Raw genomic sequence first — 22,587 nt, forward strand, 5'->3', positions numbered from 1 at the left:
CACGCAAACATCAAAACACCGGGCCAGACGAGCCTCCCTTCGCTTTGGTCTGGTGTTTCCTCATTCTCTTCTAGGTTATACCGAAGCGACTAAAGTGGTGAGTTCAGTGACCTCTGCTCAACGCAAGCTGACCTTCTCCTGCTCGCAAGATCAACTATGACCTCTCTCTTCGGAAAGAAACACCGCTCGTCGGCCTCTGCGTCTTCCACTCATGGAGCAACATCACCCAACGGACTGGTCGCCTCAGTTCCATATAATCAGATCACTTCTTCGGGCCCACCGCCAGTCGCCGGGCCATCGACAAAAGGCAGCGGCGATGTCACAGGGCGGATGATCAGTCCACCCAACACCAATCCCATGTTGACCGATCAAGGGACACCGATGAACGTTAGTAGACGAGGTGATGGCCTACCTCTGCCGTCGAGTAGGAGAAGATCTAATAGAGATGAATCGGATAGGGATAGAAGGTCTAACATCACTGATCCCGGAGGAGGAAGGATGTCACCCGACTTGCCTGGTCAGTCAAAAAGGTCAACCGCAGATGCAGCTGGAGGAGTGAGGTATAATCAACCTGGTATAGTCCTTGACGCCTCTTCATCTACTGGTTTTCGATATCAACCACCTACCGTTGTCACTCAGAATACGGCACGATCCCCTACTCCTCAAGAACTCGGTGGCCCAGCTGCTAAACACCCTTATGCAATGAGTTATGGTTTCCAAGATCCGGAGACGGCTTCAATACGTACAGTCTCATCGATCAACTCCCAGCGTCCTAATCGAGATGGACGATATCCTACCTTTGATGGTCCTCCTCCTGCCAGATCAAGTGTTTCAAGCCGACATGCACACCCTTCATCGAATGGTCGTTCGACACCCACAGCATCCACCTCAACCACCTCACTCGTTCAACCTCATACACCACGACAAGATGACTTTCATTTCCCTCGTCCCAATGATGCGAGGATAGAGGAACTCTTCCAGCAATTACTGGAGAGTAGAGATCTGGATACCTCTCAACCGAAAGGTGTACCTTCTATATCTTCAAGGAGCTCGATATCGTCCACCGTGTCGAATATCGCCAAAACCGCTTCCTCCATACCTATCGAATCCAAATGGCAGATGGTCGAGGCTGACGCTCGAAATCGACACGAGAATGCAAAGGTGGCTCGACGCAAGGAGGAAGAATTGAATAGGATGAGTATAGGAAAACGAGTGGATGCTAGAAGTCTGGATAGAACGACTGCAGAATGGTATCTGACCAAGGCTTTAGATGGGAAGTTGACGGTGGATCATCTCAAGGCTTTAGACATTAGCTTGCGGACGGAAACTCTTGAGTAGGTAATCTTGTGTTTACGACTGTGTTGGTGGTTGAATTGACTGTTCTTTCAGCTGGATGGATAATTTTATGGCTCATCAAGGTCAAGTGGTGCTTGCGAATTATCTAAACGGTATAACACATCGCAAAGGGAAAGGTCCTGTAGATGCAAATTTAGAGTTGGAATTACTGAAATGCTTGAGACGATCTTTAGGTAATAAAGTAAGTCTATACCCTTTGTAGCATAGCTGACCTTTATAGGTCGGTGCCCAAGATGCCTTTCAGAAACCTCAAGTAATCAATGCAATCGTCTCCTCGCTCATCTCCCCTCACATCGTGTGCCGCAAGATTGCAGGAGAGATCCTCGTTTTCTTTTGTCATTACAATGCCGATGCAAATCCTCGTCTCGGTCTACGTTTAGTCTTGTCAGGATTTACTGCGTTGGAACGGCAGATCAATGCTAGTGTAGCTGATCTGGCGTATAAAGTCGGTCGGTTCGACGCTTGGCTGAGGCAGTTTGAGGCTACAATCGATGGAAGAGGAAGAATGGGCAGTATGGTTGGATTGAGTAAAGATTTGAGAGGAATGGATGATGGCTTCTTGATGGATTATTGTGTGAGTTGAAAGCGATAGTCACCTTCACTGTTGATGCTGACACACTATATAGGTCACTATGCTCTGCCTGGTTCAAGGTGTAATGTCCGGAAAAGATATCAAATCAAGGTGCTCGGTGCGAGCTCAGCTGGAGACGGCAGGCATCCTCAACATTTTCCACAAGATCAAACAGTGGAACGATCCGGACACCATGAAGTTGATCATAGAATACGAAACTGAAGCCGAGAATGACCGTCGTGACTTGATTGATGAAGAGGATCGAGAAATGCTTAAATCGATGAGAAGTCCTGAAGACGTCTTTCGTGCTCTATTGCAAACCACCAAAGGATCAAAAGCCAGTGCATACCTTCTCAACGCACTTCGCCATCTCTTACTGATCAAGGGAGAGAAAGAGGAGAAGGTCCGATATTTCCAGCTTCTCGACAAGCTGATCACCAGTATTGTCATGAGTGATACGCCGGATCTTAGTCAAGATTTCTCTCGTGCTTTTGGGATTTCAGTATCTCATCTTGTGGGGAAATTTGTAGAACAAGATCGTCTAGATGAAGCCATGATAGAACTCAAAAGCACGAAAGTAGCTCTCGCCAGACTTCAGGAGGAAAAGCGAAGCTTGCAAGAGGAAATATCTGCCGGTGATGAAGGGTTAGTAGGCAAACTGAAAGCCCAGGTCATCGATCTGGAAGAAAAGTTGAGAAGATCCAGAGCCGCTACGGAAACGGTCACTGATCAAATGGAAGGGATGAAGCGGGATTACGAGCAACGGATAGCCGATTTAGAACTATATATCCAAGAACTATTCAACATGCTTCGTGAAACCAATCATCTCGAGCAAGTGCAGGAGATGACCCATGGTCCTATCGATAGGAGGAAATTGATTCACGATCTTCGTGAACAGTGGGAAAGGAAGAAGACCATCCGCAAATTGGAAGGAAAGAATCAACGGAAAACGGTGAGACCAGGGTCCACCATATTCGAGGATGAATCAGAAGAAGATGTTGAAGATGAAGATGGTGAAGTGATGGAAGCGGAGAAAGTTGCTTTAGGAGGTCAAGCCAAGGGAGAAGTGAAGAACGCACATAGGGAGTCTCATCGAGACAGGAAGGCGATGTCCGGTTCGCAATTTATGGATGCCGAGGAGGAAAGGGTCAGAGCCCATATCGAGAACACATTAGCCAAAGGAGCGGACTCAGTGGTAAGCACTCCTCTAAATAGCCCTTGGATTACGCTAACCTACCACATAGTCGCCCATTCGTCCCCAAGCTACATCATCATCTCGTACCGGTCGAAACCGCGACGATCTCACCCCTACTCGAAGAGCGTTCGACATCAATGCTCCTCCTGTTGGCGAAAAGTCCATCTATCGTCAATCAAAGAAGCCAGGTCTTCCCCCTCGTTTCCTGGAGGAGATACGATTCAAGGCTCTTTCTCGAAGTTCCTCGGCTCCTGCTGGCTTAGTCAGCGATGACGATGTCGAGGGTGGAGATTACAGAGATAGTCAGTTCACACAACGCACCGACGGCACTGGCTATACATCTGGCATATCATACGAGATACGTACACCTAGCAGTCGAGACAGCTTCAGGGTGCAGGTCCTCAGTCGAGCCAAATCGATCCGTCATGGTCTGGACTCGGACGATATCTTGCCGGAAGATGCTGGGAATTTGTCCACCGTACAAGAAGGCGAAGAGAGTAGAGGCAGTGTCGGTTACGATACTGAAGATGGCGCAGGCGAATTGGAGAAGCCATCTTCATCTGTAGCCCATCCTCCCCCTCCTCCCCCTCCGCCACCTCCTCCCCCTCCACCGCCGCCTCCTCTACCGATGTTCGGCACCCCAGCAAGTATTTCGACCAGTTCTTTCTCTTCACCTCCGCCGCCTCCCCCGCCGCCTCCGCCTCCCCCGCCTCCTGGTGCCTCTGCTGGACCTGGTGCACAACTACCTGGAATGTCTGGCGTTCTGGCAGGTATCAAAGACGGGGTTTCACTTAAGAAGACAGTCGGTTCTCCTACTCCTCCTCCTCCACCACCGCCCCCTATCTCACCTCAGAACTCCTTGCCGACCGTCGCTCGGGCCCCTCTTGGATCGATCAGCTCACTCCTTCACGGTTCAAATGACTCTCGTAAAGACATTGGGTTGATTGCTAGTAAGAAGATGAAGCAACTCCAGTGGGAGAAGGTCTCCAAGAATCAATTGTCGAAGACTGTATGGGGTCAAGCCGATGAGGTGGAAAGTGAGTTGGTGGACAAGATGAAGGCTGTGAATTTATGGGATGAGATGGAGGACGAGTTCAAAGCAAAGGAAATCATCTATGATGCCGTTAGTGAGTGCACAGAGTCTTTCGCTAAGCACCCAGACCAAAACTCCAGCTAATGGCACTTGACAGAGAAACGTAAAGAAACGGAGTTGCAGAGTGTTCTTGCGCCCGATCATCGTAAAAGAATTGGTAAGTGTCTTTGAGCGATTTAAGACCTGTTGCTGAAAATCCTCGCAGAAATCCTCATGGCTGGTTCGACTGCGAAAAGCTTCAAAGACCCCGAGAGACTTTCGGAAGCTATCGCCAATTTCAGCAGCGAGCTTTGTACGGAAACATTCTTACACGAGCTTCAAGGTGTTTTACCGAATGACGATGACGTGAGTGATCTGGCAGGTGTAAGAGGAGTTTTGCTCACTTCATACTTTTGCAGCGAGGTAAACTTCTCACTCATTCCGCTGATACCGAAGCGGAATTGGAGATGCTCCATCCTGCTGACCGGCTAATGGTCCGCCTGATTCAACTCCCTCACCTGAACGACAGAGTCAAAGGAATGTTATTCGAGGTTCGCTTTGCCCAGAACATGGACTTACTGGAGCAGGTGGGTTGGATTATCGCTTACATAGTGCCCAATAGCTGATACACAATGCAGAGTCTCTCCATTCTCAAAAGCGCTTGTCATGATCTCCGTCATGCCGAACGATTCCAGAAATTGCTCAATGTCATTCTCACGATGGGAAATTACCTCAATGGTACCAACTTTGCCGGTGGGGCTTTCGGATTCAAGATTGCTAGTATCAACAGAGTAAGTCAGGTTTCTGTGGAAGAGCAAGAATAATCAAGCTTACGGCCATGCTATAGCTTGTCGATACCAAATCCAGCGGTGGTGGAAACTTACTGCATTTCCTTGAGAAAACGGTCTCTCAACATTTCCCTCATCTCGATGGGTTCTTGGACGAATTGGCAAAACCATCTGAAGCGTCTCGAGGTGAGTAAGCCATAGATAGGCCAATATCAGATGACTGACGCTACGCTTGCCAGTAAATTATGCCGATATGCAAGCCACGTCGAAACACATGCTCGATGAGATCCGAAAGATCCGAGACTCTCTACGAAACAACTTCGAAGAAGGCGTGGATGGGTATACCAAGAAGATGTTCCGTTTCTCTGCTGTTGCTGAAGAACGACTCCAAGATCTCAGGGATGGTATCATCGGAGCTGATAAGGAGCTGCGAGAGGTTGAGACCTATTATGGTGAAGGCGAAGAGATGGGTAGACCCCTGCAGAGTCAAGATTTCTTTGGTATATTCAGAACATTCACATCATCTTATAGAGTGAGTATGAGGATTGTCCAAGCGAATGGCCTTCGGTGCTGATACTTTCTCCACAGTTCTGTCGATCTCAAAACAGAGCTAGAGCCGAAGAAGCCGCTGCTCGAGACCGTCGGGCTGCTGCGAAAGCTGCTCTCACCCCTCAAACTACCGGCATGTCTACTGCTTCGCGAGACCTCATCGATGGTACGATGCAACGTCTCAAAGTCGAAGGTACACCCCGAGTCAAGCGTGAACGACGTGCTCATCTACCTCCGCCAAGTCCTCTCCCTCAAACTACCGATTTCTCCGATTTCATGATTCCGCTCTCAGCGGGTGATACCGAAACTCTCGATTTCGGTTCTCTAGCCCAGCGGATGATGTTGGATGAGAATTTCTTCCCTGGATTGTCTTCTGGAGGAGGGTTCGGTGAACCGATTGATACTGGCCTTCTCAGTCCACAACCAACCGGAGGAGAACCGCTTTCACCTGAATCACCCAGTCCGAATCCGCTTACGATCGCTGAACAGGAGGGAAAAGCACTCTTACCTTCGCCGAGCGAAATGGGACGTCACAGTCCGATACCACTATCAAAAGTTCCAGAGCAAGAAGAAGACGAGGGACGATTCGAAGATTGATGGGTCTGACAATGATCTTTGAGGGAAGTCATGGAGGACATTGTTTGTATGTTTATATTTGTGCAACGACTAATTAGGTTGAATTTTGTACGACCATTCATCCATTGCTGGATGAAGCCCTTGTAATTGTGGTAGATACGATAGATGACACTAAGGAGTGACTATGTGCATCTATGTCACAGAGTAATGATATTCCTGCATGAGCATATATATGTACATTTCAAATATGACAAGCGATTGGTAGCGGTATGCAAGCTGATCGAAACATTACATTGCTCAAGATCACATGAACAACAGCATTGTGATTACGGCAATGCTATGCTACTCGTATGCTATGGCTTGTGAAACAGGAATGGAAAGGTGTGAAATCACACGCGACTGCTCTTGTGCATGAGATGTTGGGTGTAAGTCAGGGTAATCGACTGCAATGGGCGTTGTGGTTGTTTACGCTGGTTGTTGATTTTACCCTGTCGTTTCACTTGTCCGAGGACATGACATGACACCAAGTGCACTAAACACCATCTGTGCCGAATAGACCAGGGCAGTAAGAAACAGTGACATGCTTGACCTTTTTGCTATGCTGCTGTACTGTATAGGTTCATGGGGTAATCGAGGGCTTGGCGCTTAGACCGGTTCAGTCTGACATGAAATATCAACATACCAATAAACAACCAAGAATAGGAGGATAGGATGATGAATGCCGTTCACCTTGGCCGCTTGGATCTTTGTTCTCTCCCTCAACGTCAACCCGCACTGACCTCCTTTCCTCTTTCGTCCCACCTCCTCTCATGCTTATTCCTATCATTCTAACGTAATCATACATGGATTTGTATTGTTCATCCTATCAACAACCACTGACCAGCCTAGTCTCGCATCACTTGGCCGACAACAGGGAGAGTGAACGAAATCAACGTCCACGATACTGTGAAGAAAAAACAAAAACAATAACGACCACACACTCCTTTGTCATTCTCACCCTTTCCCTCCTTGCGCATTGACCTCTCGACTGAAACGAACAACGAATCACGAATTAAATAAAAGCCAGAAAACGAACAAAACTCAACTTGACACAACCTCACACACAGCTCTACCTTGTCTCTTAGTTCAGGTAAGCTCATGTCAATGCACACCCTCACCACTCGCACTCTCTCTCATCCCCATCTCACTTTCCTTCCTATGACACTGTAACCTCGTATTCACAACGTTGCTCTTCCTTTTGCTAATTCGACCCATCACTCACTCATTCTTACAGCAGGTTGTCATCAATCTCCAACTGTATTCACTCTTTGACCTCACTCACATATATTGCACCTCACCCCATCCCAACTACGTCAATCCAACAACAACCCTCATTCAAAGATGTTACCATCAACCATCACCCTCGTTGCCTCTTTCCTTCCCCTCCTCGCTTTGACCTCTGCTTCCGCCCACTCACCTCATCCTCCTCACCTCCGACACCGTCGGATCAGCAACGTCGTTCAGAACGTCCAACGAGGTGAGAACACCCCCAGAGCCATCCTCTCCCCCAAGGATAACGCGGGCCACGCTCGAGCGAAAAAGGTGATCAAGAAGACCGTCAAGAAACGAGGTGGTCAGCAATGCCGACCCCGTCAAGCCGCTACCACTTCCTTCTCTGCTGCTGTCCCCGTGGCAACCTCCTCCTCCGCTGTCTCTTCAGTCGCTTCCGCCGCTGAGAGCAGTGTGGATAACAACCAAGCTTGGAGTCAACCTCAAGTGAGTGTCCTCGTGCTGCAGAAATGATTCGGAAAATCAACTGACAAGGCAATCTATCTTCGTATTTATAGTCATCGGCCTGGTCAGAAGCTCCTGCCTCTACCTCTGCTTGGGCCCCTGCTTCTACTCCTGATTCCAACTCTGGCTCAGGTATCATAGGAAGTATCTTGAGCGTGGTGGATGGGTGCGTACTCTCGTTCCATCTGCTTGAACCAGTCAGTCTGAGCTGACATTATCACTCATCACTCAGCACCTGTGGTCCTTCAAACGCCGATTCCAACTCTCCCAACGGTGCCGAGGGATGGCTCAACTGTGGTGTCGATGGTGCCGGGTGGACCCCTCCTATGGTCACTGCCGATCAATTGATTGCTGCTGAGCTTTCCGCGGACGGAGTCTTTGCTCCTTGTGGACCTTACATCGACAAATTCAACCAATACGCCGCTCAATACGGAGGTGAGTATTTTGGTCCTCAATGGTAGCTAGCAGCCACTGACACATGATCACCGCTTCAGTCAAAGGGATCATGCTCGCTTCATTCGCTATGCAAGAATCCACTTGCAACCCTTCTGCTACCGGCGGTAACGGAGAAGCTGGTTTGATGCAACTCGCTCAAGTCAACTGTGGTGGTGCTCCTGGTGGAAAGTGAGTGATATAGCTTGAATTTCGTGAGAGTTCACCACTGACGAGGTTTGTTCTCAGCTGTTACGACGTTGACTTCAACATTGGACGAGCTGCCGAGGTATGTAAGAATAAATATCGATATGAGTCTGTACTGACCAACATCTGAATAGCTCTTCTCTAACCTGATTCAAGCTCATGGAGGCAACGTGCTTACTGTGAGTGACTGATTGTTCCACCACATTATGGACGGGCTGACCGACAATCAATAGGCTATTGGATCATACAACGGCTGGCAACCTGGTCTCACCGTTGGCTCCGCTACCGCTGCTGCTGGTCAAGGTCGATGTGCAGCCCAAAACAACCTCGACTACATTCACCAATTCTGTAACGGGTGGATGCAAGGTAAAAGCGGCTACGACCTGGGTAGTTACTGTGAGTAATTCGTAACGATTGCCCATTGTACGATCTTGACTGATATCTCGTCATATAGTCAACCTCAAGCAATGTTAAACGATTATACGGCGAACGATAAAAGGAACTTTTCAATGTATTCATATTTTCCTTTCGACCAGGCTAGATGCTTTGGACAGAGTCATGACCATCTATTGATATAGATAGTTCTCCTTATTTTTAATGTACCCCTCAAATGTAAATAATTTCATGCATGCCGTCTGTTTCAGTATCGATAAAACCATTTCGTGAGACTAACGCAATGCAATGCATGATGATGACAGTAATACAGATTGACAGCAAAGCTCATTCTTCCAACTTGTCCTTCACAGGATCCCAGCCCCGCTCCCATACGGCTTTCCTTGGCCATCTCAGAGTGAACCAGTCCAGCATGATTCCCTTGACCTCGGCATAATCTTGTTCTATATCATCATTCAACCCCAAGATACTGACTCGTGGGTTATCTTGTATCATCTTGAAGACCCTATGAGCGTGTTCGGCGGATTTGAGCATGTGGAAATGCGATTCAGATTTTGCTGAAACAGCAATTGATCAGCATAAGTGACGTCTGATGTAAGTGTTCGCCACTTACCAGATAAGTATTGATATCGTGAAAGTAGCTTCATGGTATATTCTCGTAAGCCCACTGCTTCACCGGGCAGGGCGGTCGTCGACATGACTGCCTCCAAGGAAAAATCGGCTTCGTGCCATGTCGGCGTGAGCGGCAGATGAGGTGGTGGTAGATATCTTGGGTAAGATTGGCCGGGAGATAGTGGTGCAGTTTCAAAGGTCGTTCCTTTCGGAGGGAAGAACGCAGACAATCCCAATGGTCCCGAGGCAGTCACCAATGCCATGAGTACTAGCAACGAGAGCTTAGCTGCATGATCTATCGGATGGGAGAGTTATGACTCACGACAATCACCACATTCAGGATATTGAAAGGTGAGTCGCTTGAACATATCGGCAGAAGGTACATCCTCCTCTCTTGACCAGAAAGATCCAAAACATCGATCCAGGTCCAACACACACTTGTCGTTGGCTGAAGGATCTGTTCCTGCCTTGAGAATAGGAGGCATATGTCCGTCCATGGAAGCTGATTGTATTAGCTACAGTACGACCGATGATCACTCACAGAATAGGAAATCAGTCGCCTTTGGTGCTTCCCATCCGGCTTGTTCAAAAGCCCTAGCCATTCGACCGGGTTCTAACGTCCATCGCTCGCCTCGATGAACCTCGATCTTGATTACGTCGTCGTCATCGTCGTTTAGACCAAACATATCCTTCAACTCTGCTCTGGCCAGATGATTCCACGTATCAGGTGATTCGCCGAGCGTACCGAGATTGGCGACGATGTATGTCCAGAGCAAAGCTTCTCGCCATCGTTCGACCTGCGCCTGTCAGTGCCACCCTTTGATGAATTTCACTCACCCTTAAAGAGGTCAACAACCACTGCATTTGTATATCTCCTTCACCCAGCATCATTTCTCGGAATCGCCTTTGGCTACTTTCAGCTAGAGCTTCTTTGAACATCAGACTGGCTTCATGATGTAATCCCCGAGTGATCACTTTGGGTACATGAGCGAAGTAAGGTCTCAATCGCCTAGGGAATCGTTGAGACAGGAGATAGTTTGCGTGATACAGTCCACCAACTTCACCAGCATCGTTGAAACGATTCTTATCCAGCATAGGACGCACTTGTTGGTAGTACTGAAAGGGGGTCAATAATTGCCAGACCGAACACTTCATACTGAACTCACACCATGGTCAAAACGGATCACTGAGCCGTAGAGTGGAGAGTGAAAGTCCGACACCTAGGGAGTTTCGTCAGTAGGGGATTATACCCGTTCTAGATGGAGCTACACACCGCATGAGGTCTCAGCAAGAAGAAATCGTCGTTCAAAGAAAGAGTGACATCGGCCTACACAACGTAAGCATATTCCTCCCGAGTAACCACTCACAAGTCCAGGCAGCCAGCCAACACGACTCTCTATTGCCATTGAATTGAAAGATGGTAGGGCTTTCTTCCTCCATTCTCGCTCTCTCCATTCTCGTTCTCCCAATTCCTCGGTGAGCCCATCACGATCCATGCTTGGCAGGTGGAAGATCTCTGAATGAGATGCGTATCGTAGCGTGGGGTAATTCGCTTCGGCCCGAATCAGTTTATTTCGGGCATCTCGATACTGGTTAGATGAGAAGGGATGGAAGGGGTGTGAAGGGCTTGTCTTATCCCGCCGAGAGAAGTCCAGCCATGTGGGCGTCTGTACAACTCGCCATGTCAACGAGAGATGAGCAGAGAGCGAGGCTGAGAGGGACATGAGAGATCTGGCAGAATCGTTTCTAGTACTCTGATCGATATCATTCTGTCGGGATCGATGGGAGTGACGTAGGTCACCATGAGAGGCCACCTTCTGCTCGAGATCCTCGAGAATGGACTCTGGTAGCAAGCCCAAGTCATTTGGAACTTCGAAGGGGTAGTCGGCGAGGATCAAGTGGAATGTTGAAAGATGTCCAGGTAGAGCATCAAGAACGGATCGCATCGAGTGTACCAACTCGTTTTGCTCGCTATGACAAATCAGCCCACTGGACTCCATGTTCTTACAGCGAAGGTTGCTCACCGGAAATGATGCTCAGGCGAGTAGACCCCTTCCTTCTTTCGCCAATGTATCATGCTCTCCTGCCAACGGTGATCAGAGCCATTCACCCATAACCAAGTGGCATCTAATGTCTCCTCATCTCCCATCTCTCCTTTACCGCATAATGTCTCTCCGTCAGCAAACCACTGCTCGAGGCAACGGGATGGCAAGAATCGTGTTGGTCGAAGTCTAGGAAATGGTGGGTCCGGAGGAGAGAGTGGTTCAAAAGGTCGCCAACGAGGATCTACCGAGTCTAAGAGGTCGTCTCCAGCTCTCAGGGGTGGTTGAGGAAAGAGGTTTGATAGATGGTGATCCGCGGCATTTGGTTTGAAGGAGCTCGGACTGGTTAGACGGGGTATAGGTAGGGGAATGAAGAAGCTGTGAATCATCCAAAGGGCAATCATCCAAAGGACAAGAGATCCAATGACCCTAGGCGTAAGATATGGTTTGAAATAGCGGATAATCGCTGTACGGCTCGAGGAGGCCCGCCTTCTCGAGTTTGAATGAGGATGAGAGTATTTCGATAGATCGGGCCCTTGAAGTCTAGATGGAGAGGGTGAGCGTGATCGAGGGGAGTAGAAATTGGTATGAGCGATGGGAGATGAAGGACTGAGGGAGGAGGTATATGAGTCTGAGACAGATCTCGAAGTGGGAAGTACCATGTTGGACTTGCCCAAACCGGGGGAACGTCCTTGATTTTGGTATTCACGAGACATTCGTCGAGGTTTGAACGTGTTGGGATCCTCGAAGGGCATTACAGATTAGTTGTTGACATTGATGAGATCATGAGAGATTTCCGGCTCTGCTGAAGAAATGTGTTAGATCATTCGTGACAGCAGGCTTTCCAGAGCGACAATGTCTAAGCTTACATTACCAAGGGCGTCTCAGTGACCCAGACTGAGATGATTACGCGTTGACAGCTTCTGGTAGGTGTGTAAATTTACAAGACAAAGACGTTGGTTTGCTGAGACTGAGACGCAAATGACTGAAGCTGGAGAGCATATATATCAGCTGGAGGAAACTTCCCTTCCAGTCTCTTCGCATGATTACTGCTGCACGGTGCTTCTACGACCGCAGTTACATAGCATGGGGGGGGAAGACAGGGGCATCTGGATTGCATGAAGCGTAGAGTCATCCTCTACGCAGTCGCAGCGGCTAGGATTCAGGATGAAAGACCAGAAATACTCACGAGGTTGCTCAGCACCCCGATACAATTCAGCTAGTCTCAGAATTTTCCTTAGATATACGACTATACGCGATGAGTTGACGCAGAGCGGATGATGAGCTATGTACAAGTGATTAGGGGTAGGTCGAGATGCGTGGACGAGTGATAGGTGATGTATAAACAACGGGTTCGGAATGATAGAATCAATGATGAATGCGGTTATTACGGATTATTTTGATTTTCGCTATTTTAAGCTACACCGGGTTATCGTAACGATACCAACCCACCCTCGAATAAGCATTCACGTATGAAATGTTGATACTGATATCAAGCTACATACATACATGGATATCGACTTCAGAACGGATATTATAAGATCATATCAGGTAGAATGTATACTTTCATCTTATGCAGACCGGTGTTACAGAATTACACATCGCCCTTCTCTGCACCCACTGCTTCGTATCCTGCCAGTGGTACCACTGCCCCCACCACCTTTCGGACGACTACCTATCGCGACTCGTGCTGCTTCGGAGATTGCTTCCTGTACGCCTCGATTATGCTTAGCGGAGCATTCTAAGCAGATGTATCAGCTGAGGCAGAGGTCGACAAGGTCGAGTATTCCACGTACCGAGATATCTACTGGCTCTTATCGCTCTCGCGACCGATAAGCCCTCGTCATATGTTACAGGATGTAAAGATCGTTGCGCAAGCTTCTCCTTGATCGCTGGATCTTCCCTCAGATCACATTTCAGAGCTGTACAAGGCGTTAGCGTGATAGCAATTGAGAGGTATGTGAAATGACTCACCGACCAGTACGATCTTCACTCCCGGGCAGAACTCGTTCACTTCGTGTATCCACTGAGCATCGTCTGTCAGACCTGGACATACAATATGTATACTATCCTAAGACCCACCTTCGACTCTGTATTCTCCAGTGAGACAGGAGAATCCACCTAGCCAGAACGTGAGCCAATAGTCCTCAGCGAATGGCGACCAGTCACCTACCGAGAAGCATACCATGACAACATGGGTATCGGCATAGGAGAGTGAACGCAGACGATCAAAGTCTTCTTGACCTGTAAACTCATGTTAAAGAAGGCTCTCAATATATATGCTGAGGACCTACCTGCAGTATCCCACAGACTCAGTTCCACCGTCTGATCGTCCACCTGCATCATCTCCACATAATTCTCGAAAACTAAATAATCAAGAATGATTAGCGAAGCTCATCTTGATAAGGTGCCTTGGGAGAACAACTGACCTGTTGGTTCACTATTCACAAGTTGGTGGATAAGCATAAAGCTTATAGAAGACTCAAGTTTACTCACTACGTCGTAGGGAAGTAGCCTACAAGGGGGGTCAGTTCCCGTAACTCGCTGAGGTTCCCAACAAACTTACCTTTGGTGAACACCGTCAGGAGGGATGTCTACTCATACGCAAGCAGAATGTCTCGTCAGCAAATACGAACTGAGGCCTGTTCGAGCGACTCACCTTCCCACAAGCACCATCCCCCAGCACGACCAGCTTTCGAGAAAGCTGTGAGAATAGGTGTCAGCGAGGGTAGACGATTCGATGGTCAACGATGGTTAGGATACTGACCGGCTTCCCCACCATCACCTTGTAGGATTACTGTCGTAGTGATGTTTCTGCGTATCGGAGTCTAGATTTTGCTATGCTGTACTGATGCATATGATCGATACCTTATTTGGTATCAGATTGGCGAGAGACAGAGGTCTGGTGGTTGAGAAGGGTAGATGGGAAAGGTGACCGTGCGGTTCGCGTCGTTGATGTATAGATGTGAACGAGATGTTGGTACAGGCGATACCGGACGTCGTGAATGACCTGCCAAAGATGTTGAGATGGTTGCCGGATGATGGACTGTGTGGTATGAAAGATGTTGAGAGTGATGACAAGTGATGTGATGAGTGATGTTTTGTTGTTGTTTGACGCAAGTTGAGCCATGACTCATTTCATCGATTGCAATTGCGTTTTCTCATCCTTTCATCCCTTCATCACCATTCACTCGCCACCCAATCATACATATATCCATCTCGCTATCTTCTATTCAATCCACTTCAGCCGCTACATATCATTCTCCTCCATATAGCATCCTGCAAGGTCTGACGGGTTCGACGCGGATCATGTCAAGCGCAAAATCCAATTATATTTCGTCTTCTGGTACTATCGGTTCTCAACCCTTGACCAGTAGACTCACTCAGCAAGCTTCAAATTATGTCACCCTTCTCTATCTCTTTGTAGAAACTTTGATCAGTGTAGGTGCAGAGACAAAACATTACCAATAAATGGTCGACTGATATCCTCTTATGTCTAGCCCATCGTCAACCCGGCCTCGTGGAAAGATCCTTCCATCCGACCACCACCCAAGTCGAACAATAACAACCATGGATCCGGAAGACCTGGAGGGGGAGGAGGAGGTGATGGTGGCTCAGGCGGAGGGGGAGGAGGATCAGGAGGGGGAGGCCGAGGTAATGGCGGGGGAGGTGGTTTCATGACGATGGGTGATCTTAGAGGTGGTGGTAGTGAGTTTCCTTGCTATTTGTACATCAAGATAAATATGAGACTGACCTCCAATCTCTCATGGCCTCAGCTGTCGATGGATGCCGAGCGACTTGCGGATAGGCAGAACAAGCAAGATGCTCCATCGATTGATACAGTTGTAAATAGTTTCTGCGACCATGTATCATTATATTCGATCATTAATGCATGTAAATCATTGCAATCTATGCAAACTGATTTAAGCAACCTTTCGAGAGCGGCTAGCGCGTTGTGCCAGACTACGGTGTATATACAGTGAGGGGATAAGAATGAAAACCAGGATATTGTCCAGAAGAAGGGTATGTATGATGTGAGCATTATCATCCAAAAACCAACTTTACCAGAATGAAATTCGTCTTTTGCCAACTGTAGTCTCGGTAGCGGTGGCATCTTCAGCGGTGACGGTGACACCCTCGGCGGCTGTGGAGGTAGCTTCCTCGGTGACGGCTTCAGTCTCGGCCTCAGTCGCAGATGCCGAAGCCTCCTGGCCGGAAGAAACAGTGAAAGAGTCGGTAGCGGTTTCCGTGGCCAAAGCTTCTTCGGTTGAAGAAATGGTGGAAGAAGCGATGTCGGTGGCACTTTCGGTAGCAGATATAGTCGCAGAAACCGATTCAGCGGTAGAGGCAGAAGCAGAGTTAGTGATAGCAGTGGTGACATTGGCAATGACTGATTCGGTAGGGGCGGACTCGACGGAAGTTAAACTGGTGATTAAGCGCAGTATGAGCTGATTGCTCGGAGTCAGGGCTATGATAGCACTTACGTTGATGAGGTGACCACTTCATCATCGTCTTCCTCGCACTCTTCATCGTCTTCAGGGGTAGCGGTGCTGTTGCCAGCGATAGCGTTGTTGGTGGGTACGGCAGTGGCGGAGGCAGCGACTGAGACACCAGTAGTGGCCGATACGATGTCTTCGTCTTCTTCCTCTTCACAGTCATCCTGTTCAGTATTTGGGTCAGCCTGAAAGTGCGGGGTAAATAAACCTTTGACTCACGTATTCACTGTCATCCTCTTCTTCCGAAACTTCTTCATCGTCCTCGGAATCAGCAGTAGCAGGGGAAGATGATGCCGACGAGGTGGCAGCGGCCGAAGCGGGAGATGAGGTTGGGTCGGCAACGGCAGCGACATTGGTGATAGATTGGACAGCTTGGGAGGTAGCGGCAGCTTGAGTAGAAGCGGCGTCACTGCCAGCGGTCACAGTGACATACACGGTAGTGACCTGAAAGATGAAGTCGTTAATATCATAATCACTACAATGGGGAAGGAAAAGGGTACTTACTCCACCACCACAAGACTCATCATCGCTGGAAGAATTGGCGGACGGGGCAGCGGCCGCTTGAACAGCACCGATTTGTGAAGGAGTAGCGGAAGGAGTGGCCGAAGACGAGACAGCGGTAGATGATTCACCGTCACTCTCCTCTTCTTCACCTTCGAGCTCATCACAGTAGGGAAGGTCGTCCTCATCGTCCGCAGAAGTCTCACTGTCATCCTCATCATACTCTTCTACCTCTTCGTATTCGTCCTCTTCACATTCTTCCTCCTCAGGGACAGTGGTAGAGTTACCGGCTGATGCGGTAGAGTTGACAGTAGCGAGGACGGAAGGGTCGGACACGACAGCACTATCATCTTCGACGTCCTCTTCGCAATCTTCGATCGTCGTTGGATCAACGGTCGTGGCATTGTTGGCGATGTCTTGACGAGCTTTGAGGTAGAAAGCTCGAGCTTCGAGTGAAGCCGCGTAATTATCACCTCGAGGTTGTCGAGGGGTTGTGTTGGCGGCTACGGAGCTGCAGAGGCCGAGAAGGGTGGTGGCAGCGAGGGCTAGGACTTGGAATTTCATTTTGTTGGTCTTGTTGTATAGATGTAAGGACTGTAATGAGTTGGAAGTGGTCGATTCAGAGTGAAGTAATCAATACCGAAGGAACAGATGTAAGAATGGTTTTGTTGGGTTGATATATGATGGGGATATCTATGCGCTTGAGGTGTGGTGTGGACCTGCCAAAGGACGTTGAGTGATGGGTTGACGGTCAATTGATGAGTGAATGAGCGTTGGTAGCGGTAGCGAGTGGGGATGTGTTAGTGAGTATGAATCGGTGCAGGGTCGTCAAGTGAAGTAGAATCTGAGGTGGGATACAGAGAGATGAGAAATGGAAAGAACGATGCAATGAGAAGGAATGGACAATGAACGATGAGCAATGAACGATGAAAGATACACGATGCAAGATACACGATGCAAGAGAGAACAAGAAGAGAGAGTGAAAAAGAAAGATCAGTGCACACATACACATACACACAACAAAACGAGAATAAAACGATCAGTGCACAACATGATACATGGCAACAAGGAGACGTAACAGCACAGCTTGCAAAGGGTCAGTGCGGGTGAACAATCAGGAGTATGAAATAGGGTGAGAGAGAAAGCAGAGCTAAGCCAAGAGCATCGGGCATCTCTTCGCTAGTGAGGGACTAGAGTGACATGAAACGAGGATGAGGATGTATGCAGGAAGAAAACAAAAAGCAAACACGCTATGAGAATATGTGCTCTAGTGTGACAGGGTGAGCAGGGTGAGCAGAGGTAAGCATGTTCTGCCAACACCGCGTTGTTTGTGTATTTTTCCCCAACGTCACATTACATAATATCGCTATGTCATTCCTGTTCCTATTCAACCTGAAACAAACCGATCCAGTTGACCGTTTCATCGGCAGTCACTCGTCTATTCACCGTATATACATCACCCCCACTTACCGCTCGCGTCGTTGCCACATTCTATCGTATGCACCGTATGTACCTCGCAGTAACCGAAGTAAGCGTATTCGTCACCCTCACTTAGCACCTGCGTCAAACCTCCTCCGCCACGCCCAACACGTATACTTGTATGGGATAGCTGGGTTACTCTCAAAGACGTCTCGAATTCTATACTTAGCACGGAGATGGGATTCATGACCGAGAGGGATTCATACAGTCGCTTCGATGTGCATTTATATGTATGTACAAAGCCATCCTTCACTATGGAAAAGGAGCAACGATGATATATGTATATATTATGGACATGCAGAGATTCTTTAACCACGAGTATAGATCGAGAGACAGAAAGCAATAAGAGAGAGCAAACGATATTATGGTGATTCAACTACCCTTTTTTCTGTTTTTACTTTGGGTCATATTGTACGCATAGAGGTAATCGAGTTTGTATATACATAGGTATCATCGGATTTGTACATACGCAGGCAATTTGATTACTTCGTATGTTATAATTACCTCGACTTTCCACACAGATCAGCAAAATACACAGTACCTGAACTAAAAATTCCCATCAGTGTGTTAATGGTCAGGAGCAAGCGAAGTGCAGCGACTGGCCATGCGAAAGGACCTAGTTCTATATACATAGGTGTACATGTACAGGAATCGTCGAAATTGATGATTATGCATATGTACAGAACCATATCTCTTCGGAGATGTGCTCCATGTCCGTCCTAAGTTCAAATTTCGAGACGTCTTTTGAGAGTAACCCAGCTATCCCATACAAAGGGGAGGCTTGTGTGTGGCAGTGACGCGAGTAGTAAGTGGGTGGAGTGTATACGTGGCACAAGGTGGAAGTTGTATGTGGGGGGAAAGGTAGAAAGAAGGTGAAGCGGAAGCAGCGGCGGGGATGTCCGAATTGGCTCAATTCATGCCACGTGGTCCACGTGGCCATCAGATCGGACCCACTTCGTCATCGTATCTGATCCTACGTGTTAAAAGTGATACTGTAATCAACGATCAACCTTAGTCCGCTCTCTTCCATCATCTTCTTCTCATCTCACTGATCTGTCAGTAGCATCTCATATTCACTCGCACTACCCATACCCATCACTCCATAGACGAACCACAACATGGCCGAAGACCCTTCCAAGGTGAGTTGTCGATACTTTTGTCATCGTTTTGATATCTCCCTTCGCCCCCTTACCCACGCTTACACATCCAAATTGAATTCACCACTGACATCGTTGCAGCCCATCACTGATGACTCCACCGCCACTGCCATCCTTAGGCAGAAGCGTTCGTAAGTGCTTTCTTTTCGTTGCCACCGGACCCCGCGCTTACTCAATCACCACCGTATACAGACCCAACCGACTTATGGTCGAGGAAAGTCCGCAAGAGGACAACAGTGTTGCCATCCTCCACCCAAATACCATGGAGGCTCTTGGTCTTTTCAGGTGCGTACATTTCAAATCATGATTTGGAGCTGGCGCTAACCAATTACCACTGATAGAGGTGACACCGTTATTGGTGAGTTTGGATCCTGATGTGAGGTTTCTCCTGGCTGATGATCTGCGATTTATAGTCCGAGGAAAACTCAGAAGAGACACTGTCCTTATCTGTTTGAGTCAGGATGACATCGAGGAAGGAAAGATCGCGATGAACAAGGGTGCGTTTGAACTCATCACGGGGGGTTAATGCTAAATATCGATGCTTGGGTTAGTCGCCCGAGGAAACTGTGCTGTCAAGCTCGCCGATCTGGTTCACGTTTCTCCTGCCAACGATATCAAGTACGGAAAGAGAATCCACGTCCTTCCGTTTGCTGACTCGATCGAAGGTATGTTTATCGTATTCTTGTACCTAACTTCCGTACTCACAAATCCTCTAGGCCTCTCTGGTAATCTATTCGATGTCTACCTCCGACCTTACTTCCTCGAAGCTTATCGACCTGTCCGAAAAGGTATGTCCTGTTGAGATGCTCTTCAGAGACGCAGATGCTAAAATCCATCCCCACTAGGCGACGTCTTCCAGGTAAGAGGTGGTATGAGAACTGTCGATTTCAAGGTGGTAGAAGTGGATCCTTCGCCATATTGTGTAAGTCTGCTGAAATCGCGCAAAGAACCTCTTGCTGACTCCCGCTACTCGCTAGATTGTCGCCTCTGATACGGTATGTTTAGCTCTTACTTTCTTCAACACTAGCTAATATAAAGCCCGACGCAACAGGTCATCCACACCGAAGGCGATCCAATTGACAGAGAAGCGGAGGAAGCCAACTTGAATGCGGTAGGCTATGATGATCTCGGTGGTTGTAGAAAACAGTTAGCTCAGGTACGTGCACCTCGTTATATCTCCTCTGGGCCCCAGCTCATCGTGATCTGTAGATCCGAGAACTCGTCGAACTCCCTCTACGACACCCACAACTGTTCAAAGCCATCGGTATCAAACCTCCTCGAGGTATCCTCATGTTCGGTCCTCCTGGTACTGGTAAAACTCTGATGGCTCGTGCAGTCGCCAATGAGACCGGTGCTTTCTTCTTCCTCATCAACGGTCCCGAAATCATGTCTAAAATGGCCGGAGAATCTGAATCAAACCTTAGAAAAGCTTTCGAGGAAGCTGAAAAGAACAGCCCTTCTATCATCTTCATCGACGAAATCGATTCTATCGCCCCTAAACGAGAAAAGGCTAATGGTGAAGTGGAGAGACGAGTGGTTTCGCAACTCCTCACTCTCATGGATGGACTCAAAGCTCGATCCAATGTCGTTGTGATGGCCGCTACCAATCGACCCAACTCTATCGATCCCGCTCTCCGACGATTCGGTCGATTTGACCGGGAAGTCGACATCGGTATCCCTGATCCTACTGGTCGACTTGAAATCCTCAGAATCCACACCAAGAACATGAAACTCGCCGATGACGTCGACCTTGAACAAATCGCTGCTGATACGCACGGTTATGTGGGTGCTGATATGGCATCTCTCTGTTCCGAAGCCGCTATGCAGCAAATCAGAGAAAAGATGGACCTCATCGATCTTGACGAAGATACCATTGACGCCGAAGTTCTCGACTCTCTCGGTGTCACCATGGAAAACTTCCGATTCGCCCTCGGTGTCAACAACCCTTCTGCTCTTCGAGAAACTGTTGTCGAAATCCCTACCACCACCTGGGACGATATTGGAGGTTTGGACAAAGTCAAGAGAGAGTTACAAGAGACTGTTCAATACCCTGTCGAGCATCCAGAAAAATTCCTCAAGTATGGTATGTCTCCTTCTAAGGGTGTTCTCTTCTACGGTCCTCCTGGTACTGGTAAAACTTTGTTAGCCAAGGCGTATGTATATCTCTTCTTAGCCACAATTGTCATCGCTTACATCACCCTCTCCCGTAGCATTGCCAACGAATGTCAAGCCAACTTCATCTCCATCAAAGGTCCTGAGCTTCTCACCATGTGGTTCGGAGAGTCAGAAGCCAATGTACGAGACGTATTCGACAAGGCACGAGCTGCTGCTCCTTGTGTCATGTTCTTTGATGAGTTGGACTCCATCGCCAAGTCTAGAGGTGGTTCCGGCGGTGATGCCGGTGGTGCTAGTGACCGTGTCTTGAACCAGATCTTGGTAAGTAGGGCCTGTGCAAGCTATCAAGCAGAGCTGACTGGGATGAACAGACCGAGATGGATGGTATGAATGCTAAGAAGAGTGAGTGATCATCCCATTCGGTTTTCGGTCCCCGCTGACATGAGTATTTCAGACGTTTTCATCATCGGAGCTACCAGTGAGCCAAATTTACATCTCTCATCGCGACAAAGCTGACCCAGATATCAGACCGTCCCGACCAAATCGATTCTGCTCTTTTGAGACCTGGTCGTCTTGATCAGGTGCGTTCACCGATATTTCTCGTGTACACTGTGTATATACTGATAACCTCACAGCTCATCTATATCCCCCTTCCCGACGAGACTTCTCGATTATCCATCCTCAAAGCTACTCTACGAAAATCACCCATCGACCCTGGAGTGGATCTCAATTTCCTTGCCAAGAGTACCGCTGGATTCTCCGGTGCCGATCTTACAGAGATCTGTCAACGTGCCGCCAAACTCGCTATCAGAGCTAGTATCGAAGCTGACGTGCGCAAGGAAAGAGAAAGAAAAGAGAAAGCTGAAGCTGAAGGAGGTGACGTTGATCTTATGGACGCTGACAACGATGAGGATGAGGTCCCATCGATCACAGTGTAAGTTGTTGTTCCCTATTTGTTATCATATGGCTAACAGCCTTCTACCTTGATGCAGTGACCACTTCGAAGAGGTGAGTGATCCCCAAGCTTGAATGGTACGAAACAATTGCTAACGATCAAACAGGCTATGCGATTCGCTCGACGATCTGTATCTGATGCCGACATCCGTCGATACGAGATGTTCAGTACCACCCTGCAACAATCGAGATCCTTTGGCAACAACTTCAAGTTCCCTGAGAGTGGTCAAGCGCAAGAAGGTGGAGCCAGCTTCCAAAATGAAGCGGATGATGACGAGTAAGTGGTAGTACTTGAGTCGCCTCGAACGAGTTACTGATC

At 48.3% G+C, this 22,587-nt stretch overlaps 7 protein-coding genes across 7 annotated transcripts; 4 read left to right on the plus strand and 3 right to left on the minus strand.

Annotated features, from left to right (window-relative positions):
* Nucleotides 1-156: 156 nt before the first annotated feature.
* On the plus strand, nucleotides 157-6,128 carry V865_005505 (uncharacterized protein; the record flags this gene model as incomplete). The annotated part of the gene is made up of 12 exons (XM_066229277.1): nucleotides 157-1,334; nucleotides 1,390-1,537; nucleotides 1,601-1,930; nucleotides 1,983-3,122; nucleotides 3,172-4,249; nucleotides 4,313-4,372; nucleotides 4,421-4,560; nucleotides 4,614-4,781; nucleotides 4,833-4,985; nucleotides 5,042-5,168; nucleotides 5,222-5,514; nucleotides 5,571-6,128. The coding sequence occupies 12 exons, from the start codon at nucleotides 157-159 to the stop codon at nucleotides 6,126-6,128; spliced, it is 5,373 nt and encodes a 1,790-aa protein (XP_066085374.1).
* Nucleotides 6,129-7,487: 1,359 nt separating this feature from the next.
* On the plus strand, nucleotides 7,488-8,923 carry V865_005506 (uncharacterized protein; the record flags this gene model as incomplete). Its single annotated transcript, XM_066229278.1, has 7 exons — nucleotides 7,488-7,862; nucleotides 7,934-8,046; nucleotides 8,113-8,315; nucleotides 8,375-8,504; nucleotides 8,562-8,601; nucleotides 8,654-8,698; nucleotides 8,753-8,923. The coding sequence occupies 7 exons, from the start codon at nucleotides 7,488-7,490 to the stop codon at nucleotides 8,921-8,923; spliced, it is 1,077 nt and encodes a 358-aa protein (XP_066085375.1).
* A 316-nt stretch (nucleotides 8,924-9,239) lies between these two features.
* V865_005507 (3-O-alpha-D-mannopyranosyl-alpha-D-mannopyranose xylosylphosphotransferase) lies at nucleotides 9,240-12,321 on the minus strand (the record flags this gene model as incomplete). Its single annotated transcript, XM_066229279.1, has 8 exons — nucleotides 9,240-9,469; nucleotides 9,526-9,792; nucleotides 9,847-10,039; nucleotides 10,362-10,640; nucleotides 10,691-10,744; nucleotides 10,798-10,851; nucleotides 10,913-11,495; nucleotides 11,549-12,321. The coding sequence occupies 8 exons, from the start codon at nucleotides 12,319-12,321 to the stop codon at nucleotides 9,240-9,242; spliced, it is 2,433 nt and encodes an 810-aa protein (XP_066085376.1).
* An 831-nt stretch (nucleotides 12,322-13,152) lies between these two features.
* On the minus strand, nucleotides 13,153-14,348 carry V865_005508 (uncharacterized protein; the record flags this gene model as incomplete). Its single annotated transcript, XM_066229280.1, has 11 exons — nucleotides 13,153-13,307; nucleotides 13,363-13,488; nucleotides 13,541-13,592; nucleotides 13,649-13,687; nucleotides 13,740-13,810; nucleotides 13,861-13,932; nucleotides 13,996-14,006; nucleotides 14,063-14,081; nucleotides 14,133-14,160; nucleotides 14,226-14,270; nucleotides 14,334-14,348. The coding sequence occupies 11 exons, from the start codon at nucleotides 14,346-14,348 to the stop codon at nucleotides 13,153-13,155; spliced, it is 633 nt and encodes a 210-aa protein (XP_066085377.1).
* A 527-nt stretch (nucleotides 14,349-14,875) lies between these two features.
* Nucleotides 14,876-15,374, plus strand: V865_005509 (uncharacterized protein; the record flags this gene model as incomplete). Its single annotated transcript, XM_066229281.1, has 3 exons — nucleotides 14,876-15,007; nucleotides 15,067-15,274; nucleotides 15,343-15,374. The coding sequence occupies 3 exons, from the start codon at nucleotides 14,876-14,878 to the stop codon at nucleotides 15,372-15,374; spliced, it is 372 nt and encodes a 123-aa protein (XP_066085378.1).
* Nucleotides 15,375-15,627: 253 nt separating this feature from the next.
* V865_005510 (uncharacterized protein) lies at nucleotides 15,628-17,127 on the minus strand (the record flags this gene model as incomplete). The annotated part of the gene is made up of 4 exons (XM_066229282.1): nucleotides 15,628-15,991; nucleotides 16,051-16,226; nucleotides 16,282-16,506; nucleotides 16,567-17,127. The coding sequence occupies 4 exons, from the start codon at nucleotides 17,125-17,127 to the stop codon at nucleotides 15,628-15,630; spliced, it is 1,326 nt and encodes a 441-aa protein (XP_066085379.1).
* A 2,033-nt stretch (nucleotides 17,128-19,160) lies between these two features.
* V865_005511 (transitional endoplasmic reticulum ATPase) lies at nucleotides 19,161-22,549 on the plus strand (the record flags this gene model as incomplete). The annotated part of the gene is made up of 18 exons (XM_066229283.1): nucleotides 19,161-19,181; nucleotides 19,281-19,330; nucleotides 19,392-19,484; nucleotides 19,541-19,557; nucleotides 19,613-19,696; nucleotides 19,751-19,864; nucleotides 19,916-19,987; nucleotides 20,045-20,121; nucleotides 20,177-20,194; nucleotides 20,251-20,355; nucleotides 20,409-21,352; nucleotides 21,410-21,635; nucleotides 21,686-21,716; nucleotides 21,769-21,792; nucleotides 21,843-21,895; nucleotides 21,950-22,248; nucleotides 22,307-22,322; nucleotides 22,376-22,549. The coding sequence occupies 18 exons, from the start codon at nucleotides 19,161-19,163 to the stop codon at nucleotides 22,547-22,549; spliced, it is 2,418 nt and encodes an 805-aa protein (XP_066085380.1).
* Nucleotides 22,550-22,587: the final 38 nt, after the last annotated feature.

The sequence above is a fragment of the Kwoniella europaea genome, chromosome 1 (assembly GCF_036810445.1).
Source record: "Kwoniella europaea PYCC6329 chromosome 1, complete sequence".
NCBI classification, from domain to species: Eukaryota; Fungi; Basidiomycota; class Tremellomycetes; order Tremellales; family Cryptococcaceae; genus Kwoniella; species Kwoniella europaea.